This window comes from Tursiops truncatus, chromosome 18 (genome assembly GCF_011762595.2).
Source record: "Tursiops truncatus isolate mTurTru1 chromosome 18, mTurTru1.mat.Y, whole genome shotgun sequence".
Lineage (NCBI taxonomy): Eukaryota > Metazoa > Chordata > Mammalia > Artiodactyla > Delphinidae > Tursiops > Tursiops truncatus.
This window is the reverse complement of record NC_047051.1, coordinates 16,727,233-16,752,045: the sequence shown is the minus strand read 5'-3', so window position 1 is coordinate 16,752,045 and position 24,813 is coordinate 16,727,233. Positions and strand designations below refer to the sequence as shown.

The 24,813-nt window shown below is 37.2% G+C and overlaps 1 protein-coding gene across 1 annotated transcript in view; it reads left to right on the top strand.

Annotated features, from left to right (window-relative positions):
• Positions 1 to 15,636: 15,636 nt before the first annotated feature.
• Positions 15,637 to 24,813, top strand: part of RNASEH2B (ribonuclease H2 subunit B) — a 99,074-nt gene continuing 89,897 nt past the window's right edge. Inside the window, exon 1 of the mRNA XM_073795142.1 lies at positions 15,637 to 15,682. Within this exon, the coding sequence (XP_073651243.1) occupies positions 15,652 to 15,682 (31 nt within the window). The 5' untranslated portion in view covers positions 15,637 to 15,651. The remainder of the gene's footprint in view (positions 15,683 to 24,813) is intronic.

Sequence of the window (24,813 nt, the reverse complement as noted above, 5' to 3'; positions counted from 1 at the left end):
TAGAAATATTTTATATGTTGTTTTACGTGGTGATTACATGATTTATAAAATCATCAAAATTCATTAAACTTTATATCTCCATCAAACACAAACAAACAAACACAGTGAGAGACCCTACATACCCACTAGAATGACAAAAATAAAAAAGAGTGACAGTAAGTGTTGGCTAGGATGTGAAGCAACTAGAACTCTCATGCACTTCTGGTGAGAGTATAAAATGGCATAACCAATTTGGAGAAGTGTTTGGAAACTTCTTATAAAGTTAAAGATACATTTTTCCCCATAACCCAGCAATTCCACTTGTAGGAGTTTAAGAAAAATGAAAACTATGTTTACGAAAAGACTTGTGCAATAATGTTCATAGCAGCCTTATTCATCATAATGGCCCCAGATTAGGGCCATTAGGTTGAAAAAATAGCCTAATGTCCATCAAGAAAAGAATGGAAAAACAAGTTGCCGTATATCCATACAATAATACAGTGTATACTGAGTGGCTAAAAGGAATGAATGATACTCATAGCAACATGGATGAATCTTAAAAATACTATATTGAGCAAAATAATTCCTGTACAAAAGAATACATAGTGTTGATTCCATTTATATGAAGTTTGTGAACAGTAAAAAATAACTATGGTGATAAAAACCAGGAATTGGTCGCCTCTGGGTTTGGGAGATGGGTAATTAATTGGAAAGGGCCAGGAGAAAACTCTCCAGGGTGATGGAAGTATTCTATAATTTGTTTCAGGGGGTGATGACAGGAGTGAATAATTGTCAGAACTCATTCAACTGAATATTGGAGTCCTGCACATTATATTATATGTAGATTGTATCTCATTGAAAATGAAAAAGAAATCCTAAGAAAGTAGGAAGAGTATTTATTTAGTCAGCATTTACTCTCTTAGTGCAGTTAATTGAGTGTCTACTACATGCCCAGCCCCAAGCTAAGCCCTCATGCTGGAAGACAATTTTGTTTTGATGTTGTCTGTTGTTTTGACAGACGTGCTTCAAACCAGTCGTATTCCCTTCCTTAATGACAAATTTCATCATTTCAAACAGGTCTTTATTACATTAATAGTGGAAAGTTACCTGTAGTCCACAGATGCTCAATGTAAGATGGTGTGGTATTTGCATATAACCTACACACATCCTCTCATATACCTTAAATCGTCTCTAGATGACTTATAATACCGACTACCATGTAAATGTTGTATACATAGTTGTAAATACAGTGTAAATGCTACGTAAATCGTTGCCAGAGTGTGGCAAATTCAAGTTTTGTTTTTTGAAACCTTCTGGAATTTTTTTTCTGAATATTTTTGACCTGCGGCTGGTTGAATCTGTGGATGCAGAACCCACGGGATAAGGAGGCTGACTGTATTATAATTACACTATTAGCCTAAAACATATGTGTTTCCAGCAACTACAGTATGAAACACAATGTAGCTTATTTTCATAGGAAATGGAAAATTGTGTCTAAGATTTAGAATTCTGAGTCAACCTGAACCATATGAGTTTGAAAGCTAGCTTTGAGATTAAAGTGAAGGAAGCTATTGAGATTTACATTCCTTTTTCACTTCTATTCTGGCAGCATTTTGTTTGCAATGGATTGTTTATTCACTGCTTTCCTTCTTGCTGATACCATCCAAGATACGTTTTTAACATTATACTGTGGTGATTCTGAAGATTTGAAGTTTTTATAGAGAGTAGAGGGATTATTATAGAGATATAAAGTTTATTTTAAAATTTCATTTCACCTTTGCTGAGCATTTTTCTTCAAAATTTAAAGCAGTTCACAAAAGGAGAAATACAAATGATTAATAAACATATGACAGAAGTTAAGCCATTCTAATAACAGAAGAAAAATACATTACAAATTAGATACTATGCTTTTGCCTCCAAATTATCAAAGATTTATAAAAGTGACATTATCCAGGTGTGGCTGGGATGTATTATAGGTTGCTAGTGGAAATGTAAACTGGTACAATTTTTGGAAAAGCAATGTGGCTTCGTGCATCAGTACCCTTACAAATACGGAAGCCCTCTCTTCGCATGGTGACATGTTTAACTGAAACTCAGTCATATCAGAACTGTGCAACGTGACCTGTATTGCTTTAGATACAATAATTCCACATTGAGGAATCTATTTTGAGAAAATAAATAGGGATGCCTGAAAAGATTAACATATAAGTATATTTATGGGGCATTATTTATAATAAAAATGGGAAATAATCCACATATCCAACCATAAGGAATTGGTTAAATAAATTATGGTGCTTCCATATAGTGGAACACTATGCTTCCATAAAAATCATGTTTTCAAACAATAGCTAAAGACGTTTGGAAGTGCTTATGATATAATACTCAATAAAAAAGCAGGAGGTAAAAATTATATACAGAATGAGCTCAGTTTTATGTGAATCTGTGCAGCCATGCTCCCAAGAATATACGCACATGATTCTAGTTTAAATTGAACCAAAATGTTAAGAAGGCTCTTTCTGAGTGATGAGATTATGGATAATTTGTAATTTTTCTTAAAGTTTTCTATACTTCCCCAATCTCTGTTATGAAGCTATACATTTAAATTTTATATTTTAATATTTATAGTAAATACATTTTATAGTACATTTTTTAAATCTGGAATTGTATAGAGTAAAAAGGTAAAGTTCCCAGTCTATTTCCCTGTACAAAGGTCCAAACTGTTTTCTGTGCACTCGCATAATGGTAAAGGTATATATGCACATTTTAAAATGACTTCATTGAAAATTGTTACTACATACAATAAGCTGCATCCATTTAACGTGTACAATTTAATGAATTTGACAGATGTACCTCCCTATTAAACTGGCACCATAATCAGAACATAGGACATTCCCATTACCACCCAAATTTGTTTCATGTCACTTTGCAGTTCAACACTCCCTCCACTAATCAATTTTTTGTTACCTTATTCTAGAACTTACATAAATGGAATTATATAGTATATAGTCTTTTCTATTTAGCTTCTTTTTCTCATCATTGTGGTTTTGAGATTCATCCATGTGGTGTGTATATAAGGAGTTCCTTTTTTATTGCTGAGTAGTATTTAATTGTATAGATCTACTACATTCTGTTCATGTATTCACCTGCAAATATTTGGCTTATTTCTAGTTTTTTACTATTATAGATAAATATTTTTTAGCATCTTTATTGGAGTATAATTGCTTTACAATGTTGTGTTAGTTTCTGCTGTATAGCAAAGTGAATCAGCTATATGTACACATATATCCCCATATCCCCTCCCTCTTGCGTCTCCCTCCCACCCTATTATCATTTGTGTATAGTATTTGTGTAGACATAATGTTTTCATTTTTCTTGGGTAAACACCTGGGGGTGTGTGTTAGTCTGGGTTCTCCAGAGAAAAAGAACAAATAGGATTATATAATAAATATCTATATAGATACATTTGTAGATAGATAGATAGATGATAGATTGATTTATTGATAAAGAGAGAGAGAGAGAGAGACAGAAAGGATTTACTATAAGGAATTGTCTCACTTGATTGCGAAGTCCTAAAATCTGCCGTTGGCAAGCTGGCAACCCAAGAGAAATATTGGTACAGTTCCAGTGTGAGTCCAAAAGTCTGAGTACCTTGAGAGCCAATGGTGTTAAGTTCCAGTCTGAGTCCAAGTCCCAGGGCAGGAGAAGACTGATGTTCTAGCTCAAAGATGATCAGACAGAGAGAGTGAATTCATCCTTCTTCAGCCATTTTGTTCTACTCAGGCCTTCAACAGATTGGGTGAGGCCCACCCTCAGTGGGGAGGGCAATCTGCTTTACTCTAACTGACTCAAACATTCATCTCATCCAGAAACACCCTCACAGACACACACAGAATAATGGCTGACCAAATATCTGGGCACCCAGTGACCCAATTGAGTTGACACACAAAATTAACCATCGCAGAATGGAATGAATGAGTCATACAGTAAATGTATGTTTACCTTTTTAAGAAGCTGTCGAAAATTTTCCAACGTGATTGGACCATTTTACATTCCTACCGTAGTACATGAGCCGTTGCACTCACTCCACACCCTTCCCAGCACTGGTACAATCAGTCTTTTTAATTTTAGCCATTCTAATAGGTGTTATCTCATTGTGGTTTCGATTTACATTTCCAGATGATGTAAAGCATCATTTCATGTGCTTATTTGCCATATGTGTATGTTCCTTGATAAAGTGTTCAGATTTTTTGCCCAATTTTTAATTGGGTTGTTTCTTTCCTTATTACTGAGTTTTGAAAGTTCTTTATATATTCTGGATACAAGTCCTATATCAGATATATGCTTTAGAAATATTTTTTCCCAGTCTGTGGCTTCTTGTTTCATTCTCTTAACAGTGCCTTTCCAGGAGAATTCTTTTATTTTGATATAGTGCAATTTGTCATTTTTTTCTTTTGTGGATTATGCTTTTGGTGTTGCAGCTAAGATCTCTGTTAATGCAGGGTAACAAAGATTTTCTCCTATGTTTTTTCCAGAAGATTTATAATTTTACATGTATGTATATGATTCATTTTGAGTTGATTTTTGTATATGATGTGAGATGTGAATCAAAGTTCTTTTTTTAAAATATGGATGCCCAATTGTTCCAGCACCACTGTTACAAAGACTATCCTTCCTCCATTGAATTGCCTTTGTACCTCTGTTAAAAATCAGTTGTTCATCTGTATGAGAGTCTGTTACTGGACTGTCTAATCTGTGTCATTATCTCTTTGTCTATATTTATGCCGAAACTATATTGTCTTGATTAATGCAGCTTTATACTCAGCTTTGAAGTCAGGTAGTGTTAATCTTCCCACTTTGTTCTTGTTTTTCAAATTTAATTTGGCTATTTTAGATTCCTTGCATTCTCATACAAACTTTAAAATTAACGTTTCGTTTCCTACAAAAGACCCTTTTGAGATTTCAGCTGGGATTGTGATGAATCTATAGATCAATTTGGAGACAGCCAACATCTTAATATTGAATCTTTCACCTATGAACATGGTCTCAGTATCTATCTATCTGTCTATCTACCTATCTATCTATGTAACTCTCCATCTATCCTAAACATTGTTAAAACTATCAAACATTATTAATATGTATATCAGCAGTGTGTATATATACACACACACACAATATTGTTAAAACTACTAAACACTGCTGAGATATATATCAAATTCTATGTTGAGTTTTTTCTTTTATTTCCTCACCATAAACTTGTTATATTTTCTTCTGGCTTCCATTTTTACTAAGGAAAAGCAGTCATCATTCTTGTTGATGTTCTGAAGGTAATGTGTTTTCTTGGGATGTTTTTAGGATTTTCTTTTTACCTTTGGTTTTCACCAGTTTGACTATAATGTGCCTCAATATGTTTTTGTTGTTGTTTGTTTTAAGCCTGCTTGGTATTCACTGAGCTTATTAAGTGTGTGACTTGGTGTTTTTCAACAATTTTGATAATTCTTGGCCTTTAGTTTTTCAAATATTTTTCTGCTCCATTTTCTCTCACCTTTCTTTCTGGGCCACTAATTACATGTATATTAGATGGTTTGGTATTGTCCCACAGGTGTTTCAGGAAAAAAATTTTTTTAAAGAACAGTATTAGATTACAAAACAGTTGCAAAGATAATATAGTTGCCACGTACCCCATAACTAGTTCCTCTGTTGTTAAAATTTGGGCCATTTGCGGATCTACTTCGAATGACATTTTCTCTTGACTGTGAGTCACACTGTCCTACTCTTCTTAGTATCTCAAATTTGGTTGTTGTATACTGGCCATGAAGTTTAAAAGAACAGTAGAGATAGAGGAAAATAATATTTACTCCTATCAAATAGCATGGCCCTTGCTCTGTTAGTCCTCTGCAGTTGGAGGCCTGGTCAATCTGATCTGTAGTTGGGCTGGTTCAGAGCTTTGTCGCAGGTATTTAGATTTAGTTCATGGCTGGTTTCATGAGTTTTAGGAGTGGAATCAGGACTTTTCTTTGTATATCTTGGAATCCTAGAGCTTGCAGGACCCTGGGAATTTCTCCCAGCTTTTCAGCCCAACCCCCAGCTTTCTAAACTGTGGGCCACCTCTTTGTGCTTTATAACCCAGCCAGGAACTTTTTGTGTTTCTGTGGCATTGTCTAGCTTTCAGTAGGCAGCTACAGTGTACTCAGTAAAGGCCTGGTGTGCCTTGGGGTAGGGGGCTTTTCTCTCAGTTCTCCTTCTTTTCCCCCAGCTTCTGCACGCTGCTGCCTTGCACTAGGTGAAAGCCCATGCTCTTAGGAGAGGACTTCTGTCAGCTATGCTGCCCTGTACACAAACTTTACTGCGTCGCTGCCTTACAATCAATGAAATTCATATACCTTGGAGATTCTCTCTCATCACTCCTGCCTTGCTTCCACTTTAGCCGGCCACTTTCTTCTACTTGGGGAAGACTTGATGTACCTCTGGAGGAAATTTCTCAGCTTTCCTGCTCTGGCGCCAACTTTTAGTGTACTACTCCCACACACTCCAGTGCAGGCTGGGTGGGTACAGACTAGCTTTATTACTGGGCACCTTGTGATTCCAATCTACTTTGCCAGCCCAAATGCAATCATTGAAAATTTGTTTGAAGATAGACCTGTTTCTCCCTTCCTTTTGATGACCCTTCCAACATGCCCCTAGGTTGAAAGAAGCTGTAGGACCCCTCTACTAGGAAGGGCTTGATTCTTTCTAAACTGTAGTTAATGTAGGTGTTTTTGTTTCTTGTCTCATGGGTTCTCTGATGGGTATAAAGCAAATGAACAGAAACAACAACAAATCAAACTATGAATTTGTAGTGTTTCTGGCCTGTTCTCCTTGTGAGGGTAAGAGAGACAGACACTTGTAACTTTCCTCATCTCATTCGGAAAGTAAGTTTTTTCCCCTCATTAGGTGTTGTGCATTGTCCTCAGGGTATAGGTTGTTTATCTGTCAAAAAGTTACCTTAAATACACACACACACACACACACACACACACACATTCCTTTTAAATATAGCTAAACAATGCTGTAAAGCCTCAAAGTTCAACATTCATACTCAGTGTGAATGAGCTTAAACTCTCCTTGGTCTTCAAAAATGCCCTCTAGAACCTCCCATATTTGCAATGGAATTTTCATAATAAATTTATTCAACAAACATTTATTTTGTACCTACTATGTGCCAAGGACTATTTCTGGACCTGGAGATACAGGATAAAAGTCCCATGGCGTTTAGATTCTAGTGGACTTAGGAACAATAGAAGGATCATGATTTAGTTGTGAGCGCCCCCACGATATGCAAGTTCACATAGTCTAACATTTGAAACAGCTATTTCAGGAGCCAAAATATTAAGGATAATTTATTCCAGATCCCTGCTGGAATAAACAATGCTTCTGAGTTCTGTACAGATGTGTAGCCAGCAGCGAACTGCCTGACTACCTCAGTTTCTAGACGTCTTTCAGCAAAGTCAGAGCTCCGCAAAGAAAGCTGAGTATTCGGGGCCTCTGTGCATTTTCAGGCACACCCTAGGGCCTCAGTCTAATGAGGGGATTACACTCTTTTGTGTGTAATTTTTCACTGGTGGCAGATTTAATGTGGATAATAATGCTCACTTAATAAGCAATACAATATAATTTAACAGAGGTTAGTAATTCAAGTTAAAATGAATTTTCATCTACAATTTTAAGTGTCGTGTATGATAGAGAAGAACAGTGGATGAAGAGTGAACCTAAAAATAGTAACATCTTGAATTATGTTAGTGCATTCATTTCTTTCACTTAAACAGCTGAGATTATGAAAAGTGGGAAATGCATTTCATGGTAGAGACAATTTGGGTATAATATTTAGAGCTTAAACCAAAAGATTGTACCATTCACCTAACGTATCGTAAGACATGAAATCATGTTTACTTATACAGTTTTAGCCTATCAACTAAAGCAGCATTGGCAAATGTTTTCTCTAAAGGTCCAGACTGTGAATGATTTAGACTAAGCAAACTATACAATTTCTGTTACAACTACCCAACAACCCTGCCTTTGTAGCATGAAAGCAGCCATAGACAATAGGTAAATAAATGAGCATGGCTGTGTTTTTATAAAACTTTATTTACAAAAACAGGTGGAAGGCTGAATTTGGCTTGTGTGCCAACTCCTGAACAAAAACTTGGGAGCAGTGGAGCTGAAATTAGACTCTCCACAAGAATTTACGGGTTATGCACAAAATGTGTTGATCTATGCCTGGCTGCAGACTGTGTGTTATGCATTAATTATGACTATTGTGCAAATATTTCTAGACCTACATGATGGGATTTCTGAGTGGGTATCATATATCCACCCATACATCATGACCCTCTTCTTCAGGGTGGTTAGGGAGATAGATCTCAATAGACTCTGATGTAGTAGCTTTCCACTGGGTGGGGAAGAATTAATTAGATTAAGAGCTTAAGTTATAGGTGCTTTCAACACCATTCATTCATTCAACCAGCACTATGTTGTTCATATCATGTTGGATCTGGGAATACAAAGATAAATAGAAAATAATATCTGCTCCCAAGGGTTCACAGTCTAGTGACAGGAAGTGATGAAAAAAAATAATTAGAGAGATTTAATAAATCCCATAGTAAAAGCAAGAACAAAGGACTCTGATTTGGGAAAAGGGAAGCTCTCAACTTTTCCTGAAGATATTAAGGAAGACTTTGTGAAAAAGATGTCATTTATTTGGTCTTTAAAGACTAAGTGTTTGCCTGGCAGACAAATCAGAGAGGAAATTCTAGGCAGACAGGCAATTTCATTTTACTTTCTTCACTTTTTTCTTACCCCTTGCACTGGCTTCTGTCTCCATGACTTAAACTATTCTCTCTTGAAGGACACCATCCCATCACCTCTTTCTCAGGCTGCATTTTCTCCTTGACTCTTCTGCCTCATTTCACATTGTTAATCACTGTCTTCTCCTTATCCATTATTTTTTCTTCTTCTTTTTTTTAAAACATATTCATGCTTTTGGAAGATCACTCAGCTTGAAGTACGGAAAATAGATGATATCAGAGAGACTGGTTACAATTTTATTGTGTTAATTAAAGTAAGAAATTATAGGGCCTAAGTCCTACAGAGAGGGGAAGAGATTCTAGAGTTGACTCCAGTGAGCAGGGACCAATTGGATATCGCATTGTGGGAGATGGATAAGGTATGACCCCACGAGACTGGGCTTGGTGTCTTAGAACCTTGACAGAGCAATTGACTTCTCTCTCAGAAATGCTTTCGCCCCTGGACACACTACAAAACAGAGCTAAAGATAATTTTACTCATTTCTTTAAATTATTTTTTAAATTGTCTTAAAATACACATAAAATTTACTCTCTTCACCATTTTAAGGTGTACATTTCAGTGGCATTAAGTATTGATACACTCACATTGTTGTGCAACCATCATTATCATCCATTTCCAGAACTATTTTCATCTTTTGTGAAACTGGAAGTCTGTATTTATTTTTTTAAAAAACCTCCCCATTCTCCTCCCCCTGCACTGCTGGCAACCACCGCTTACATACTGTCTCTATGGATTTGATTACTCTAGGCACCTCATACAAGTGGAATTACACAGTGTTTGTCTTTTGATGACTGGCTTATTTTACTTGGCATAGTGTCCTCGAAGTTTATCCACGTCGTAACATATGTCAGAATTTCCTTTTTAAAGCTGAATAATATTCTATTATGTGTATATTACCACATTTTGTTTATCCATTCATCCACTGATGGTTACTTGTGTTGCTCCCACCTTTTGGATATTTACTTTCTAAAGCTTAAAATAACTTTTGTGAGATGCTTATACTATTTCAAACTAAAAAATCTGCAAATTCTCAATATTTTAAAAAATGCATAAAGTTGTTATTTTTCACTAATTAGCTTAATGGAAAAAAAAGAGAGAGAGAGAGAGAGAAAAGCACAAAATTGATCTCAACCAGCACAGATTTCTCAAAATCTTCCACCTTCTATTTACTCTTTTTGTGATTTTCTCTGCCTTTCCCTTTGTTACCTTTTACGATATAGTTAAGAAGAAATTGGCTGTTATATAACCCTTAGAATAGCCAACATGTATAATGATTACTGTGTGGTAGGCAGAACTTGTTTTGTTTTATTTGCATCTTTGCCAAATAAAGCAAAGATGCATTGCTTCTTACATCCCAATTCTCTCACCTGGTTTCAGCATTCTTCTTCCTGAAGAACGTTCCTTCAGCAGCTCTTTCAGCAAAGATCTAGTTAATTTCTCAGGCTTTGTTGCTCTGAAAGACTATTTTACCTCACTCTTGAATGAAAATAATAGGACTATAGTTAGACACATCACAGTGAAACTTCAGAACACCAAGGACAAAGAAGTCTACACACTTAAGAACTTAGACATAGACATTTGGCATATGACAGAAGCAGCATTACAATTAGTGGTCTTGAGGAAATTGGCTACTTAGGTAGATGAAAACCTAAATGTAAAATGCAATATTGTAAAAGTTTGGAAGAAAATAGAAAATAATATCTTTATGGTATTGCAATAGAGAAGTAGTTACTATTACTATATAAAATTCAAGAACATAAACCATAAAAAAGATAATAAGCTTAAATATCTTAAATTTTAAGAAAATCCACACAATACGATATACAAAGTAAAAAAGCAAGGCACACACTAGGATATTTGCATAGCACACAGCAGACAATTACTACTGTGTAAAGAATTCCAACAAATCAATGAGAAAAAGTGATAACCCAATAGAAAAAATGGGCAAAGAATGTGAATAGGCAATTTACAGAGGAATAAATTTGAATAACCAATAAACATGTGAAAACATGGTTAATCTCACCAGTACCCAGAGAAATTAAAAATAAAGAAACATTGAGATCGCCCTTTTTACTCATTGGTTTTGGCAAAGAATATATTTGACTATGACCACACAGAATGTTGTTAAGGACGTGAGAGAAAAAGAACTTTTAAAAAATCATTGGCTAGAGAGTAAATTGCTACAATCACTTTGAAAAATTTAATATTGCTTAATAAATTTGAAGGTCCACATAACCTACAGCAAGGCAGTTCCACATCTAGGTATAGATCCTAAAGAACCTCTCCAACATGTGCAAAACGGCCAAAGACACAGGCATTCATTGCAACACTTTTGTAACTGCATCTAAGGACTAGCTCAACTCAACGTGTAAACAGAGTGGTTTACATAGAATAGAAAACCATGTAGCAGTTAGGATGAAGGCACTGGACACAAATCAACCTACATAAATCTTTAGAATATGATGTATATCAAAGTAAGTTGTATTTCTTCTTTGATTTCTTCAGGGATCTCTTGGTTATTTAGTAGTGCACTGCTTAGGCTCCATGTATTTGTGTTTTATACAGTTTTTTTCCTATAATTGATTTCCAATCTCATAACGTTGTGGTCAGAAAAGATGCTTGACCCAATTGCAATTTTCTTAAATTTTCTGAGGCTTGATATGTGACCCAAGATGTGATCTGTCCTGGAGGATGTTCCCTGTGCACTTGAGAAGAAAGTGTATTCTGCCACTTTAAATAAAAAAATACATAGAAACAAATGAAAACATGACGACCCAAAACCTATGGGATGAAGCAAAAGCAGTTCTAAGAAGGAAGTTTATAGCAATTCAATCTCACCTCAAGAAACAAGAAAAATCTCAAATAAACAATCTAAGCCTACACTTAAAACAACTAGAGAAAGAAGAACAAAGAAAACCCAAATTCAATAGAAGGAAAGAAATCATAAAGATCAGAGCAGAAATAAATGAAGTAGAAACAAAGAAAACAATAGCAAAGATCAATAAAACTAAAAGCTGGTTCTTTGAGAAGATAAACAAAATTGATAAAACCTTACCCAGACTCATCAAGAAAAAAAGGGAGAGAACACAAGTAAAATTAGAAATGAAAAAGGAGAAGTCACAACTGACACTGCAGAAATACAAAGGATTATAAGAGACTACTACAAACAACTCTATGCCAATAAAATGGACAACCATGAAGAAATGGACAAATTCTTGGAAAGGTACAATTTCCAAGACTGAACTAGGAAGAATTAGAAAATATAAACAGACCTATCACAAGTAATGAAATTGAAACCGCAATTTAAAATCTTCCAACAAACAAAAGTCCAGGACCAGAAGACTTCACAGGTGAATTCTATCAAACATTTAGAGAAGAGCTAACACTGATCCTTCTCAAACTCTTCCAAAAAAATCCAGAGTAAGGAACACTCCCAAATTCATTCAACGAGGCCACCATCACCCTGATACCAAAACCAGAAAAAGATATCACGGAAAAAGAAAATTATAGGCCAGTATCACTGATGAACATAGATGCAAAAATCCTGAACAAAATACTAGCAAACAGAATCCAACAACACATTAAAATGATCGTACACCATGATCAAGTGGGATTTATCCCAAGGATGCCAGGATTCTTCAATATATGCAAATCAATCAATGTGATACACCACATTAACAAATTAAGGAATAAAAACCATATGATCATCTCAATAGAGGCAGAAAAGCTTTTGACAAAATTCAACACCCATTTATGAAAAATACTCTCCAGAAAGTGGGCATAGAGGGAACCTACCTCAACATAATAAAGGCCATATATGACAAACCCACAGCAAACATCATTCTCAATGGTGAAAAACTGAAACCATTTCCTCTAAGATCAGGAACAAGACAAGGATGTCTACTCTCACCACTATTATTCAACATAGTTTTGGAAGTCCTAGCCACGGCAATCAGAGAAGAAAAATAAATAACACAAATTGGAAAAGAAGAAGTAAAACTGTCACTGTTTGCAGATGACATGATACTATACATAGAGAATCCTAAAGATGCCACCAGAAAACTACTAGAGCTAATCAATGACTTTGGTAAAGTAGAAAGATACAAAATTAATGCACAGAAATCTCTTGCATTCCTATACACTAACAATGAAAAATCTGAAAGAGAAATTAAGGAAACACTCCCATTTACCATTGCAACAAAAAGAATAAAATACCTAGGAATAAAACTACCTAATGAGACAAAAGACCTGTATGCAGAAAACTATGAGACACTGATGAAAGAAATTAAAGATGATACAAACAGATGGAGAGATATACCATGTTTTTGGATTGGAAAAATCAACATTGTGAAAATGACTCTACTACCCAAAGCAATCTACAAATTCAATGCAATCCGTATCAAACTACCAATGGCATTTTTCACAGAATTAGAACAAAAAATTGCACAATTTGTATGGAAACACAAAAAACCCTGAATAACAAAAGCAATCTTGAGAAAGAAAAACGGAGCTGGAGGAATCAGGCTCCCAGACTTCAGACTATACTACAAAGGTACAGTTATCAAGACAGTATGGTACTGGCACAAAAACAGAAATATAGATCAATGGAACAGGATAGAAAGCCCAGAGATAAACCCACGCACATATGGTCACCTTATCTTTGATAAAAGAGGTAAGAATATACAATGGAGAAAAGACAGTCTCTTCAATAAGTGGTGCTGGGAAAACTGGACAGCAACATGTAAAAGAATGAAATTAGAACACTCCCTAACACCGTACACAAAAATAAACTCAAAATGGATTAAAGACCTAAATGTAAGGCCAGACACTATAAAACTCTTAGAGGAAAACATAGGCAGGACACTCTGTGACATAAATCACAGCAAGATCCTTTTTGACCCACCTCCTAGAGAAATGGAAATTAAGACAAAAATAAACAAATGGGACCTAATGAAACTTAAAAGCTTTTGCACAGCAAAGGTAAACATAAGGCGAAAAGACAACCCTCAGAATGGGAGAAGATATTTGCAAACGAAGCAACTGACAAAGGATTGGTCTCCAAAATATACAAGCAGCTCATGCAGCTCAATATCAAAAAAACAAACAACCCAATCCAAAAATAGGCAGAAGACCTAAATAGATATTTCTCCAAAGAAGACATACAGATTGCCAACAAACACATGGAAGGATACTCAACATCACTATTCATTAGAGAAATGCAAATCAAAACTACAATGAGGTATCACCCCACACTGGTCAGAATGGCCATCATCCAAAAATCTTCAAACAGTAAAAGCTGGAGAGGGTGTGGAGAAAAGGGAACCCTTTTGCACTGTTGGTGGGAATGTAAATTAATACAGCCACTATGGTGAAGAGTGTGGAGGTTCCTTAAAAAACTACAAATAGAACTACCATATGACCCAGCAATCCCACTACTGGGCATATACCCTGAGAAAACCATAATTGAAAAAGAGACATGTACCACAATGTTCACTGCAGCACTATTTACAATAGCCAGGACATGGGAGCAACCTAAGTGTCCATCAACAGATGAATAGTTAAAGAAGATGTGGCACATATATACAACGGAATATTACACAGCCATAAAAAGAGATGAAATTGAGTTATTTGTAGTGAGGTGGATGGACCTAGAGTCTGTCATACTGGGTGAAGTAAGTCAGAAGAGAAAAACAAATACCATATGCTAACACATATATATGGAATCTAAAAACATATATATGGTTCTGATGAACATAGGGGCAGGACAGGAATAAAGATGCAGATGTATGGAATGAACTTGAGGACACAGGGAGGGGGAAGGGTAAGTTGGGACAAAGTGAGAGAGTGGCATGGACGTATGTACACTACCAAATGTAAAACAGATAGCTAGTGGGAAGCAGCCGCATAGCACAGGGAGATCAGCTCCGTGCTCTGTGACCACCTAGAGGGGTGGGGTAGGGAGGGTGGGAGGGAGACACAAGGGGGAAGGGGATATGGGGATGTATGTATACATATAGCTGATTTACTTTGTTATAGAGCAGAAACTAATACAAAATTGTAAAGCAATTATACTCCAATAAGGATGTTAAAAAAAATAAAATTATGTAAGTAGTTATAGGGGGAATGTGACTGCATTTGTATTTGAGTGTCAGCATTCATGAGATTGAACATATTCTCAGCTTTACTATAAAAGACATTTCATTCTGAATGAAAAAGAAGTGAGAGTTGAAATAATCTCACAGATGGTGCAAATGACAGTGTAAGGAAGGAGACTCTGGTGAGCAGCCTGGGGCGATCAGGAAGAGAGTAGATGCAGCTGGGCTTGTGGGAGGGGTGGACGATCCACAACATTTTCTATTCGTTTTTTAAATCCCTTTTCTTAATGTCAATTACCCATTTAATAAAACACTATAAAGTAGAGATTCCTTTTCTAAAATAAGGAATGGGTTTAATCTAAATCTTATGTTCCACTTTATGAACAAATACACTTTAAAAAGTCATTTTAGGATAAGAGTACTGTATGGTGAACCTGCAGCCAAATGCCTATCAAGATCATGCTTTCCACGTAAGTGCTTAATTGTTAGAGCAGATACACCTGACTGATTATAATGTATAAACTGCAGTATCATAACCTATCATCACTAAGGTTAAATCAAGAATAAATACAGGTTAGCATTTGGGTACAACCCCTTCCCACTCAATGAGTGACCTGATTATTTTCAAAATGTTTGCCTGCAGCTTCAGCGTCTGTGCTGCCCTGTATAGCCCCGGTCCTCACCAACCGCTGGAGAAGCAAGGAGTGTTCCTGGGCAGTGGAATGTGGCGCTGGGGATGCGCTCCCTGTCTCCTGCTCTTCCTGATGGTGAGTGGATGCTCAGCTGCCATTCACAGGACACTTACCATCCCCTCAAAGCGTCTCTCATTCTATAAAAGGAAAAAGAGTAAAGGAGGGAAAAGAAAGTCAAGGAGATGGAAGAGGAAAGCAGGAACAGAAAGATGAGTTAGAAGGGCTGTGGTTTTGAAACACAAAGGCTGAGTAACAGAAAATGGAAACAGAATAAAGGCATAAAAAAATTAAAGCTATGAAACAAAGGAATATGAGCAATGAAATCTTAAATCTGAAAAAAAAAAATGATGATAACAAGTAACAGGAGACAGCTCAAGAACATCCTGAAATTTCCTAGATTATACTAAAGGAAGAACTGGACCAAAGTGTTACTCATGGTCATTTTATGTCTGTAAGAATGTTAAGTGTAAAAATTTAATTGACGAAAAACAACCTCGTAGGGGAAATCAAAGTGCTAGTTTGGTTTAATATGGGCCTGAACAAGCTAAATACACCCACTTTCTTCAAGTGCTTTGCAATAGTCAGTGGACTTTGTGGGTTCTTCGAGACCATCTGGGATCCCAGCCATACTTGGGATCTACTCACTTTATAGTATTGGTACAAAAGCCTTACAAACGCGGTTTGTGTAGAGAAAGCAGTGATATTATAGAAAGCCAGCATTCATACAAAAAATTCCAAAGGGAGCAGTAACATAAAATGATGAAAATGCCAAAGATATGAAAAATAAAGACAATTGTTACCAGACACAATAGCTCTGAATGTTTGCTTTTATGTGACAGATGTTTTTAACCAAAGCTCAAAGTTGGCAGTTTAAGTACACTTATGATTTTAATTTGTGTTCTATCCCCTTTTCATATTGATGTCTACTTACAACATCTGTGAAGTCTCTGTAACCTGAATTTGACAGGGGAAAGTGAACAGACTGCCTTTGGAGTGTTTCCATTAAGTCCACGTAATAGACTGTTAACAAAAATCTTAAATAGCTATTCTAATCATCAACAGCAATCTTACACAAATTAAATTAGACCCAAAGGGCCCGATTAACTTTAAAATGCCTTACAGGCATGTAACATAAGTTTAACTCTTTTTTTCCTTTGGAATAGAATAGGATTGTTCAGTGTGAGTCTGAGGTACAGTTAAAAAAAAAAGTTAGCATGCATGTTGGACTCATAAGGACTTGGAGACAGGGTTTCATTTTCTTTATCAGGAAACCACACTTCTGTGCATAGAAATTCAGTTACGCCACAGCCAGGCTCTCTGTTTACATGCAAAGTAGATGCTTTGAAAGAAGTACGGAACACAGCCCCTCTCATAAGCTCAAGGAGGTCTTATTGGTAAAGAAAGGAGGCATATAACAATAGGCACTAACATTAAAATGATGCCATTAGCAGAGGTAAGAGCTGAGCTAGAATTTCTGCAGTTCAAACACACCTATCAAGAAATAAGCTGGATTCGTGATTCAAAGTATAATTATACCATGCATCAAGGAAAAACCATTGCTATAAATATCTTCCATTCTTTGCTTTAACCAAATCCCCAGAGGCCTGTCCAAATGCATTTCTTGAATTTTCACTCATCCCAAATCCCAGCCGTCATCTGTACATGTTGGTATAGTCTCCAATCCTCACACATAGTTGATAGCTTCTTGTAGGCAGCTTCCTTCCAGCTGCATGGAACATGTCATTGCCGCCCAAGTCAGTAGCAGTGAGTGAGAAACCCATTTCATATTAAAGAATATGAAATGACCAAAATTACCAAAACTACATTGTGGACATTTGAGGAACAAATGGCCTTTCAAGTCTTATAAAGCTATCAGAGACACCCATACTTGTCAACACCCCAGTGTTCTGGTGCCCTAACTGTAAGTGTTTTCAACCACTAGGAGTTGTTCTCTGTTCCCCGCCTCCCCAGATACTGGATCAGAGTCATGGAAGATGTTCACTGCCTGCAGAATATTCATTAGTACCTTACAGAACCAAAATGCTTTTCAGAAACTTATCCCTCTTCTATACATCCCAAGGGATTTGATGACCACCTAGATCTCCAAGGATAGAACCGGATTCATTTAAGTCAATGGCAGTCACCCAGCCACTGTCATTAGGCCAGGGATGGGCATGTAATCTGAGATGGTATAGGCAGGAAAAAAAGAAGGACTTCTATTTCATGCTTCCATGTAAACCAGGAAGCATGTAGCTCCCATTGCCACTGGCAGCCAAATTGTGAGCACGAAGAGAGCCAGTCTTAGGATGAAGCTAAGGCTGCTCTACCTTTGGAATCTGGTTATACAGTTAAATGTTCTTATAGTTCGTGCCAGCCTGAGTCAGGGATTTTAATTCCCTGCAGTTGAAAATACTCAACTGATTTAAGCGGTCTTGTGAGTAATTTGTACTTCAATGTCTCTGAATTTTTCCTAGAATTCAACCACTAGTTCATGGGGCCTGGGCCAAGGGGCTCTAAATAGTAGAGCATGTACTCTGTACTGTCTCCATTCTCTAGTGCTAGAGACCTGGTTTTGAACCAAGCATGGGCTTAGCTCTCTAAGAATGAGTTCGTCTCCCTAGAGAATTCTATCCTCATGCAACTACCCACCTGCCAAGTGTGTTCGGTTATGCCCTAAAAATATGTCAGGCTAGGCTCAAACTAGAACCCCTGTTAAATAAATAAATGTATTTTTATACATTTGAGCTAAAACCTACTTTTTTAGTTTTTCCATCTTCACCCCCCTCAATTTTAGATGAAATCTGGACTGAGGAAGGGGCCGGACTCAGGAAAACAACTGACGAGACCCTGAGCTGGGACTGAACCCATGTCCCTGCTCTCAGTTCAGGGCTCCGCCTGAGGCTCTGACACACTGTGCCTTCCAGCGTAACCCTAATGCCCTTTCCCAATGGCCCGGGAGCATTATACACGCATTACGTTGGGGATTTGGAATAACATTGTTGAAATTCTGTATTTAAGAAGTCTGAATTTTTCATATCTGCCAAATTAGTTGTTAGTACAATTACTGCTATTTTCTGAGAAATAGTGCTTAGAGGCAGTGAAAATCTAAAGAAGGACAAACCATTGGGAAAGGGCTCTAAACTCCAGGTTAAGGCTCAGCAGATGTTGTCTGACTGATGATAAGGTCAGTCCATTTATACCTGGGCTTCTTAGCATAAGTGTGTTCTAAGGTAACTGAGTGGTCATTTAACAACAACAACAAAATTTATGTATTTTAACAGAAAACAGAAGCAGAAAATGCATGCAGACTTTTGTTGTATACCTAATCCGTGTGAAATATTTAATTGTGAAGACTGCTGCTGAGCGAATCTTGGAAGCATGGTTTTCAATATACACCCCTGACTGCTCAAGGACACACACTGGCTTCTCCCCCAACTCCCTCCTCAAGTCTAGGATTCTCTGGCTGATTTTCAGAGCATCCTGTGACCACACACCACTAATCAACTATTTCACTTCACCACCTCCCGTGCTCTCCAAAACATCTGCACTATAGCCAGACCCTCTGTTTAACAACATTCTCTGATATTCAGGAATATTCCTCCCTCAGGCTTTAGCCCACCTTTAGCAGACATCTGAAATGCCCTCAACCCTTCTCTGACTGTTCAAGTTCCATCCATCCCCCAAGACTCCTCATAAACCCCTCTTCATTACCAGTGAGCCCAGTCCACAGTCTTTACTACTGAAGTGCTTGGCCTTGATTATCAATTGCTGTGTTATGTTTTTCTAATTATTTCACATGCATGGACCTTTTCAAATTTGATTGTACACTTTTTAAGAATAAGCAATGATGTTATCCTTTCCCATATTCATTCTGCAGAGCACCTTGCACAGTGTGGAATGTGAAAGATCCTCTACAAATGCTTGTTGATGATGGAGAGAAGTAGCCTGGAATAGAGGTGGAGCAGTGTCGTACCCTGCTTCACTGGCGCCCCCAGAGCCTTGGTCGCCTCCGTCCTGCTCCACTAGCTTCTCATGTTAGGAAAAGCTCTTATGAGGACTGATGGCCAAGATTTCTTGTTCTCTTCCTCTTTGTCCTTTCTTCCTTGCTGTAGATTCTGAGTAGATCAGTTAAGATCTTCAGATCTATAGAGTTGGCAGACAGAATCTCAAATTTCAAAGGACATCTATGACATCGATAATCCCTTCTAGTTCCAAGTAGGCTAGGATCTAAGCTGTTTCAGCAAAGCTCTTGTTCTCAAAATCCCCAGGCAATCTTGAACATCTTGCAGAGATATGAAGTTATTTCTCATGTCTAAGCTAAATCTCTTTGGCTGCAACTCAAGTCTGTTCCCTTTATCACAGCCCTAAGTAGATATAGGGACTAGGGCTTTCTTTGCTGAAAACCATGTCCACACCATATAACTGATTTTTTAAAACGTATTTACCAGCCTATCTTCTTTACAAATTAAGGACATGGTGTTGTGTTTTATATCTGGTCTCAGTTTTAAAGTAAATGGTTATCTGTAGTACTGACTATAATAAGGCAAGTCCTTTAAATTTTCAAACACTGGGGAAGTACAGAGAAATTTTGTCACATTTGCTTTAAATATTTTAAATATTAAGATATTATGGGTATAGTTGATGCTGCCTTTGTACCATTGTCTCTTCTCTCTCTAGAAGGGTAAGGACTATCTTGAAACAAAGTGCATATTCTTCCTGCCCAGTTTAAAAATCATATATGTGTATATATCATGTGCATATATCATATGCACATATCATACATATGTGTGTATATATAGGGATATATAGCAGTCATTTCCTCATTACTTATCTTCCAATTTATCACTTCTCTATTGACTGTGTCCAGTATAGAATTTATGCTACTTAATGCATTTATTTTAACGACTGTATTTTTCATTTTTAGGAATCTAAATGGATTTTTAAAAATATACCATTGTTCTTCCTTTATTTCTACCAATTTTTAAATTTTATAATATCTTGTCACCTCTTATGAGGGCATTCCTTTATCTCTTTGGGACTCTAAGACATTTATATTAACACGAGTTTCAGATTGCTCTGTTATTTTTGTACCCTGTTGAGAGAATCCAGGTTCCTATAGTAGATTCTGTGGGCCGTGTTTTACTCAGTAATTATCCTCTTCCACATGTGTTTTGGAATTCCAGCTTCCAGGTTCATCTTAAAAGGTAGGTTTTCCTTCTGTTTATCCTCCTCACCCTTACCTCCTGTTCCACTTCTGCCCCCTTATCTAGTAATCTTGTGATTTCCTCCACTCAGCTCCCAACTCAGAGCCAAGTCTTATATCTGTAGCTCAGGCCTCCTACCCTTGGTCATACTGGGGATACCCAAGGTCCAGTCACCTAGTCAAAGATGGCTTTGCCAGGTCCTGGCTTCGAGTCTATGTCTACATCTTCCCTCATCCCATTATCCTGCGTTTCATCCATCCTTACCTCAATTCCTGGTTTGAAATAATGAGGCCACCCTGACCCCTGTCTCACATGGGGTACGTTTATTCCTGGTACCCACCAGAATGGAACTCCCAGCTGCCTATGCCTGCCTCTGAGCCCAGACTGTAGGCCTGCAGGGCCAGTTCCAACCTACTGTTCTGTATTTCCCTCCTTCCCATAGGGATGCTTGTCTGGCTTTACAACATGATCTATGCCTTTTCAGTTTTTACATCATGTCTATAAATGCTATCTGTTTGGACTAGTGTAGGCGGATACTTGAAGTATGAACTCACTGTGCAGTGTGAGCTGATGTGCTCCTCGTTGGAACAGCCAAGAGAGAACCTGGAGCACGAACGGAAGGAATGGCCTCAGTGAGGCTTAGTTTAGTAAATAATTTAATAACCAGTAGGAACTTGGACATGGAAGATGAGAATCAACGAGTAGTTGCTTCACTAAGACATTCTGAGAATTCATAGAATGTCAACACATTCTTGAGAAGACTATTTGTACTTTACAGGTTGTACTTAGAAGGTTTAAAACCTTTAGATAAAATTATCTTTATAAGCCAAAATAAATCATAATTAACACTTACTAGTTATTTTTCCTTTCATAATTATTCTACAGCAATTGTTCTAATTTTTAGACTTCAAAAAATTTACTTATTCATCCACTAACAAGAATTTACTGAGCATTGATTATGTGCCAGTTTCTGTGCTATGAGAAGATAAGACAAGATAGACAGGGTCCCTGCCCTCATGGACTTTACAGATATTAACTAAATATGTAATCACAGGGACAAGTTTAATTAGTGCTGTGACAAGTGCTCTCCAGTGCCCTTTTTCATCTTCTTCACATATGTGGCTCCTTCCTTCCTGCAGGGTCTCAATGAAAATGTCATATCCTCTGAGAATCTTCTCCCCACCTGCGATTATTCTCTGGTACAGCTCAGAGCCCTGATTTAAGATGCTATCACAATTTACTCTTATTTTGGTTATTTTAGACAGTCTGTCATCCTGACTAGACTAAAAGCTCCACAAGGACAAAGAGCCTGTCTATTGTCCTACCATCTTTGCTGTCACTTGCCAGCCCCTAGCACAACGCCTGGCCCATAGATGGGACTCAACAAACATTTGCTGAATGAGTGAGTGAATACGTGAGCCACGAAGAGAAGGAGACCTAAGAAATGAGTAGTCTTTGGCCAGGAAAGGAGGATGTGAGAGGACTTTTGGGTGGGAGTGGGAAGAACTTCCCGGCAGAGGGAACACCTTGTGCCCAATTTTTGAGGGTAGAAGGAACACGGCATGTTGCAGAGGCAGAAAGAAGACCTGAGAGGCTGGGGTCACGGTGACCTAGTGGTGGGCAGGGGTCAGCTCATCTTGGTGTTGAATGCCAAGTTGAGGATTTTAAATTTTATTTGTTGGAAATTGTTGGAATTTCCAACATTGCTGGAAATAAAGGGGTTTAAGCAAGGCAGTGACTTGTTCAGGTTTTCACATCATCCACATTTCAAGTGCTTAAAAGCCACAAGTGGCTAGCAGCTACCTTAACAGAGAGCACAGATACAGAGCATTTCCATCATTGCAGAAAGATCCTTTGGATAACACTGTGGGAAAAATTGGACACTTGCTGTGTGGTAAGTGGGTTGGATTGGAGGGGATATTTCCAGGGTACAATAAAACTTGAACCTATGCAATGGCAAATCTAAGAACTTTTTGCAGTGGCAAAAAAATATATTTAAAAGTATAACCTAGTTGAAAACAAATTTTGCGTTTTGAAAGGACAATTTAACGGTTCTGAAAAGTACCAGTGCTTATATACTCATAAAACCAAGCTGTTCTCAAACATTTTGAGAAACTCTCAAAACATTTTGAGATCGAGTTCTAAAATTTGCACTGTTTTTTAAAACAAATATATCTAAAGATTGGTCTGGAGATAATGAACAGAAATCTATTAGCAAATTTACTAATTAGGGTCATGTCTACGCTTCTACGGAAACATTAAACATTTGTTTATTTGAAGTAAAGTCTCTTTAGTCAACTACCATAAATATTGGCTGCCTGTCAGAAATGATGTACCCGAATTTCACATGTTTTACATTTCCTAATAGTGACTTAGCCCACACAATATTTTTATATGACGACAGCTGTCATGAAAGCAGAGTATCTTGTATATACATTGGCCTTTGATTAATGAGCTAATGGTGGTTCCCTGTTTAAAGTCATTAGGCCTTATGTATGTTTAGCCAAAGCTCACTCAGAGCTGACAATGATGTTGATTATGTCATCCACATGTTAGGGTGTAGCCAAAATGATCATATTACTGATTAGCAGTGCTCTTTTAACGGTACATCACAACCCATTACTAGGTTGTGAAATCAACTTAGTAAATGTTATCAGCATTGAATAAAGAAAAGAAATCTAATAGCCTAGAATTAGAGTACATTGAACATAATGTGTGTAAGTATTGGTTTGTGAAGCTTCTGTTTTATTTGTATGTGTGTCTTTTGGGTGATGCTGTAAAGTATATTTCTTACTGTGGATTACAGTGGAAAGCTTTTGAGCGACACTGGGCTTCTTTCATGTTTTTAGTTGCAACTATGCTTGGTTGTTCTACCTTTTTCCCTTTTCTTATGCTTTATTACATTCTTTTAGCACTCCTTGGTCAGCCCTCTGGGGAATCCCATTTTACCCCCTCCCATGGCATGTAAGGTTCTCACTTCTCCAAACTCATCTCCTGCTACCTCTTCCCCTTGCTCACCCCATTCAAGCCACGCAGCCTCCTTTGCTGTCCTCGAATGTGCCATAAAAACTGCAGTCTGGAGCCTTTGCACTGGCTGTTCCCTGTGCCTGAACACCCTTCCCTCAGATATATGCATGCCTAACTCCCTTTCTTCCTTCAAGTCTTTGCTCAAATGTTACCCTCTTAATGAGGCCCACCCTGATTGCTTTATTTAAAACTGCAACCCTCTTAGTTCTCACAAGCCCACTTGCCCTGTTGTATTTCTTCCCTACACTCTACTGGCCCTCTTCTACTGCACTATAGAATGTGTTTATTATGTATATAGCTTCTCTGTCTCCCTCTACTAGATGTAAACCCCAGGAGGGTAGGCATTTTTATATGTTTTATTTACTGATATAGCCCAAGCAACCAAAGCAGTGTCTGGCACAGAGTAGGTGTCAGTAATATTGTAGAATTAATTTAGATTGGCCCAAGTGGAGAGAGAGAGAGAATGAGAGGTACCAAGCACCAAATACAAAGTAACAACCAGGAGATTATTATTTCATTATTAGGTTATTTCCTGCCTTTTATCAAAAACTTCTAAAAATTGAAGTTTGTACGTACTTTTAAAGGACAATCGTTTTATTAAGTTCTTAAAAAAATAGGAATATTTAATAAACTAATGAAGGAAGACTGAGTTTTCAGGAATGTCACATGGTCACTGTAATTACAAAAGTCAACATGAAATTGACTATTATTCTGTAGAAGATGCAGCAGTTCCTCTTGAAATAGTCACTCATTACTTATTTTTGCTGTTGAACAAAACATGGGGTGGAATTCACATTACCAGAAAAATTGTTAATCTTTTGCAACAGATCAGCTATATTTAGCAGTTGCAGTTCCTATTTTCAGCTAGTTCAACAGAATTAGTTAATAAAATATCTTATTACTATTTGAAGAGTATTTTACTTGTAGGCAGAGAACAGCAGCAATGTACTGTTTTGACGTTATAAATGAATGTGT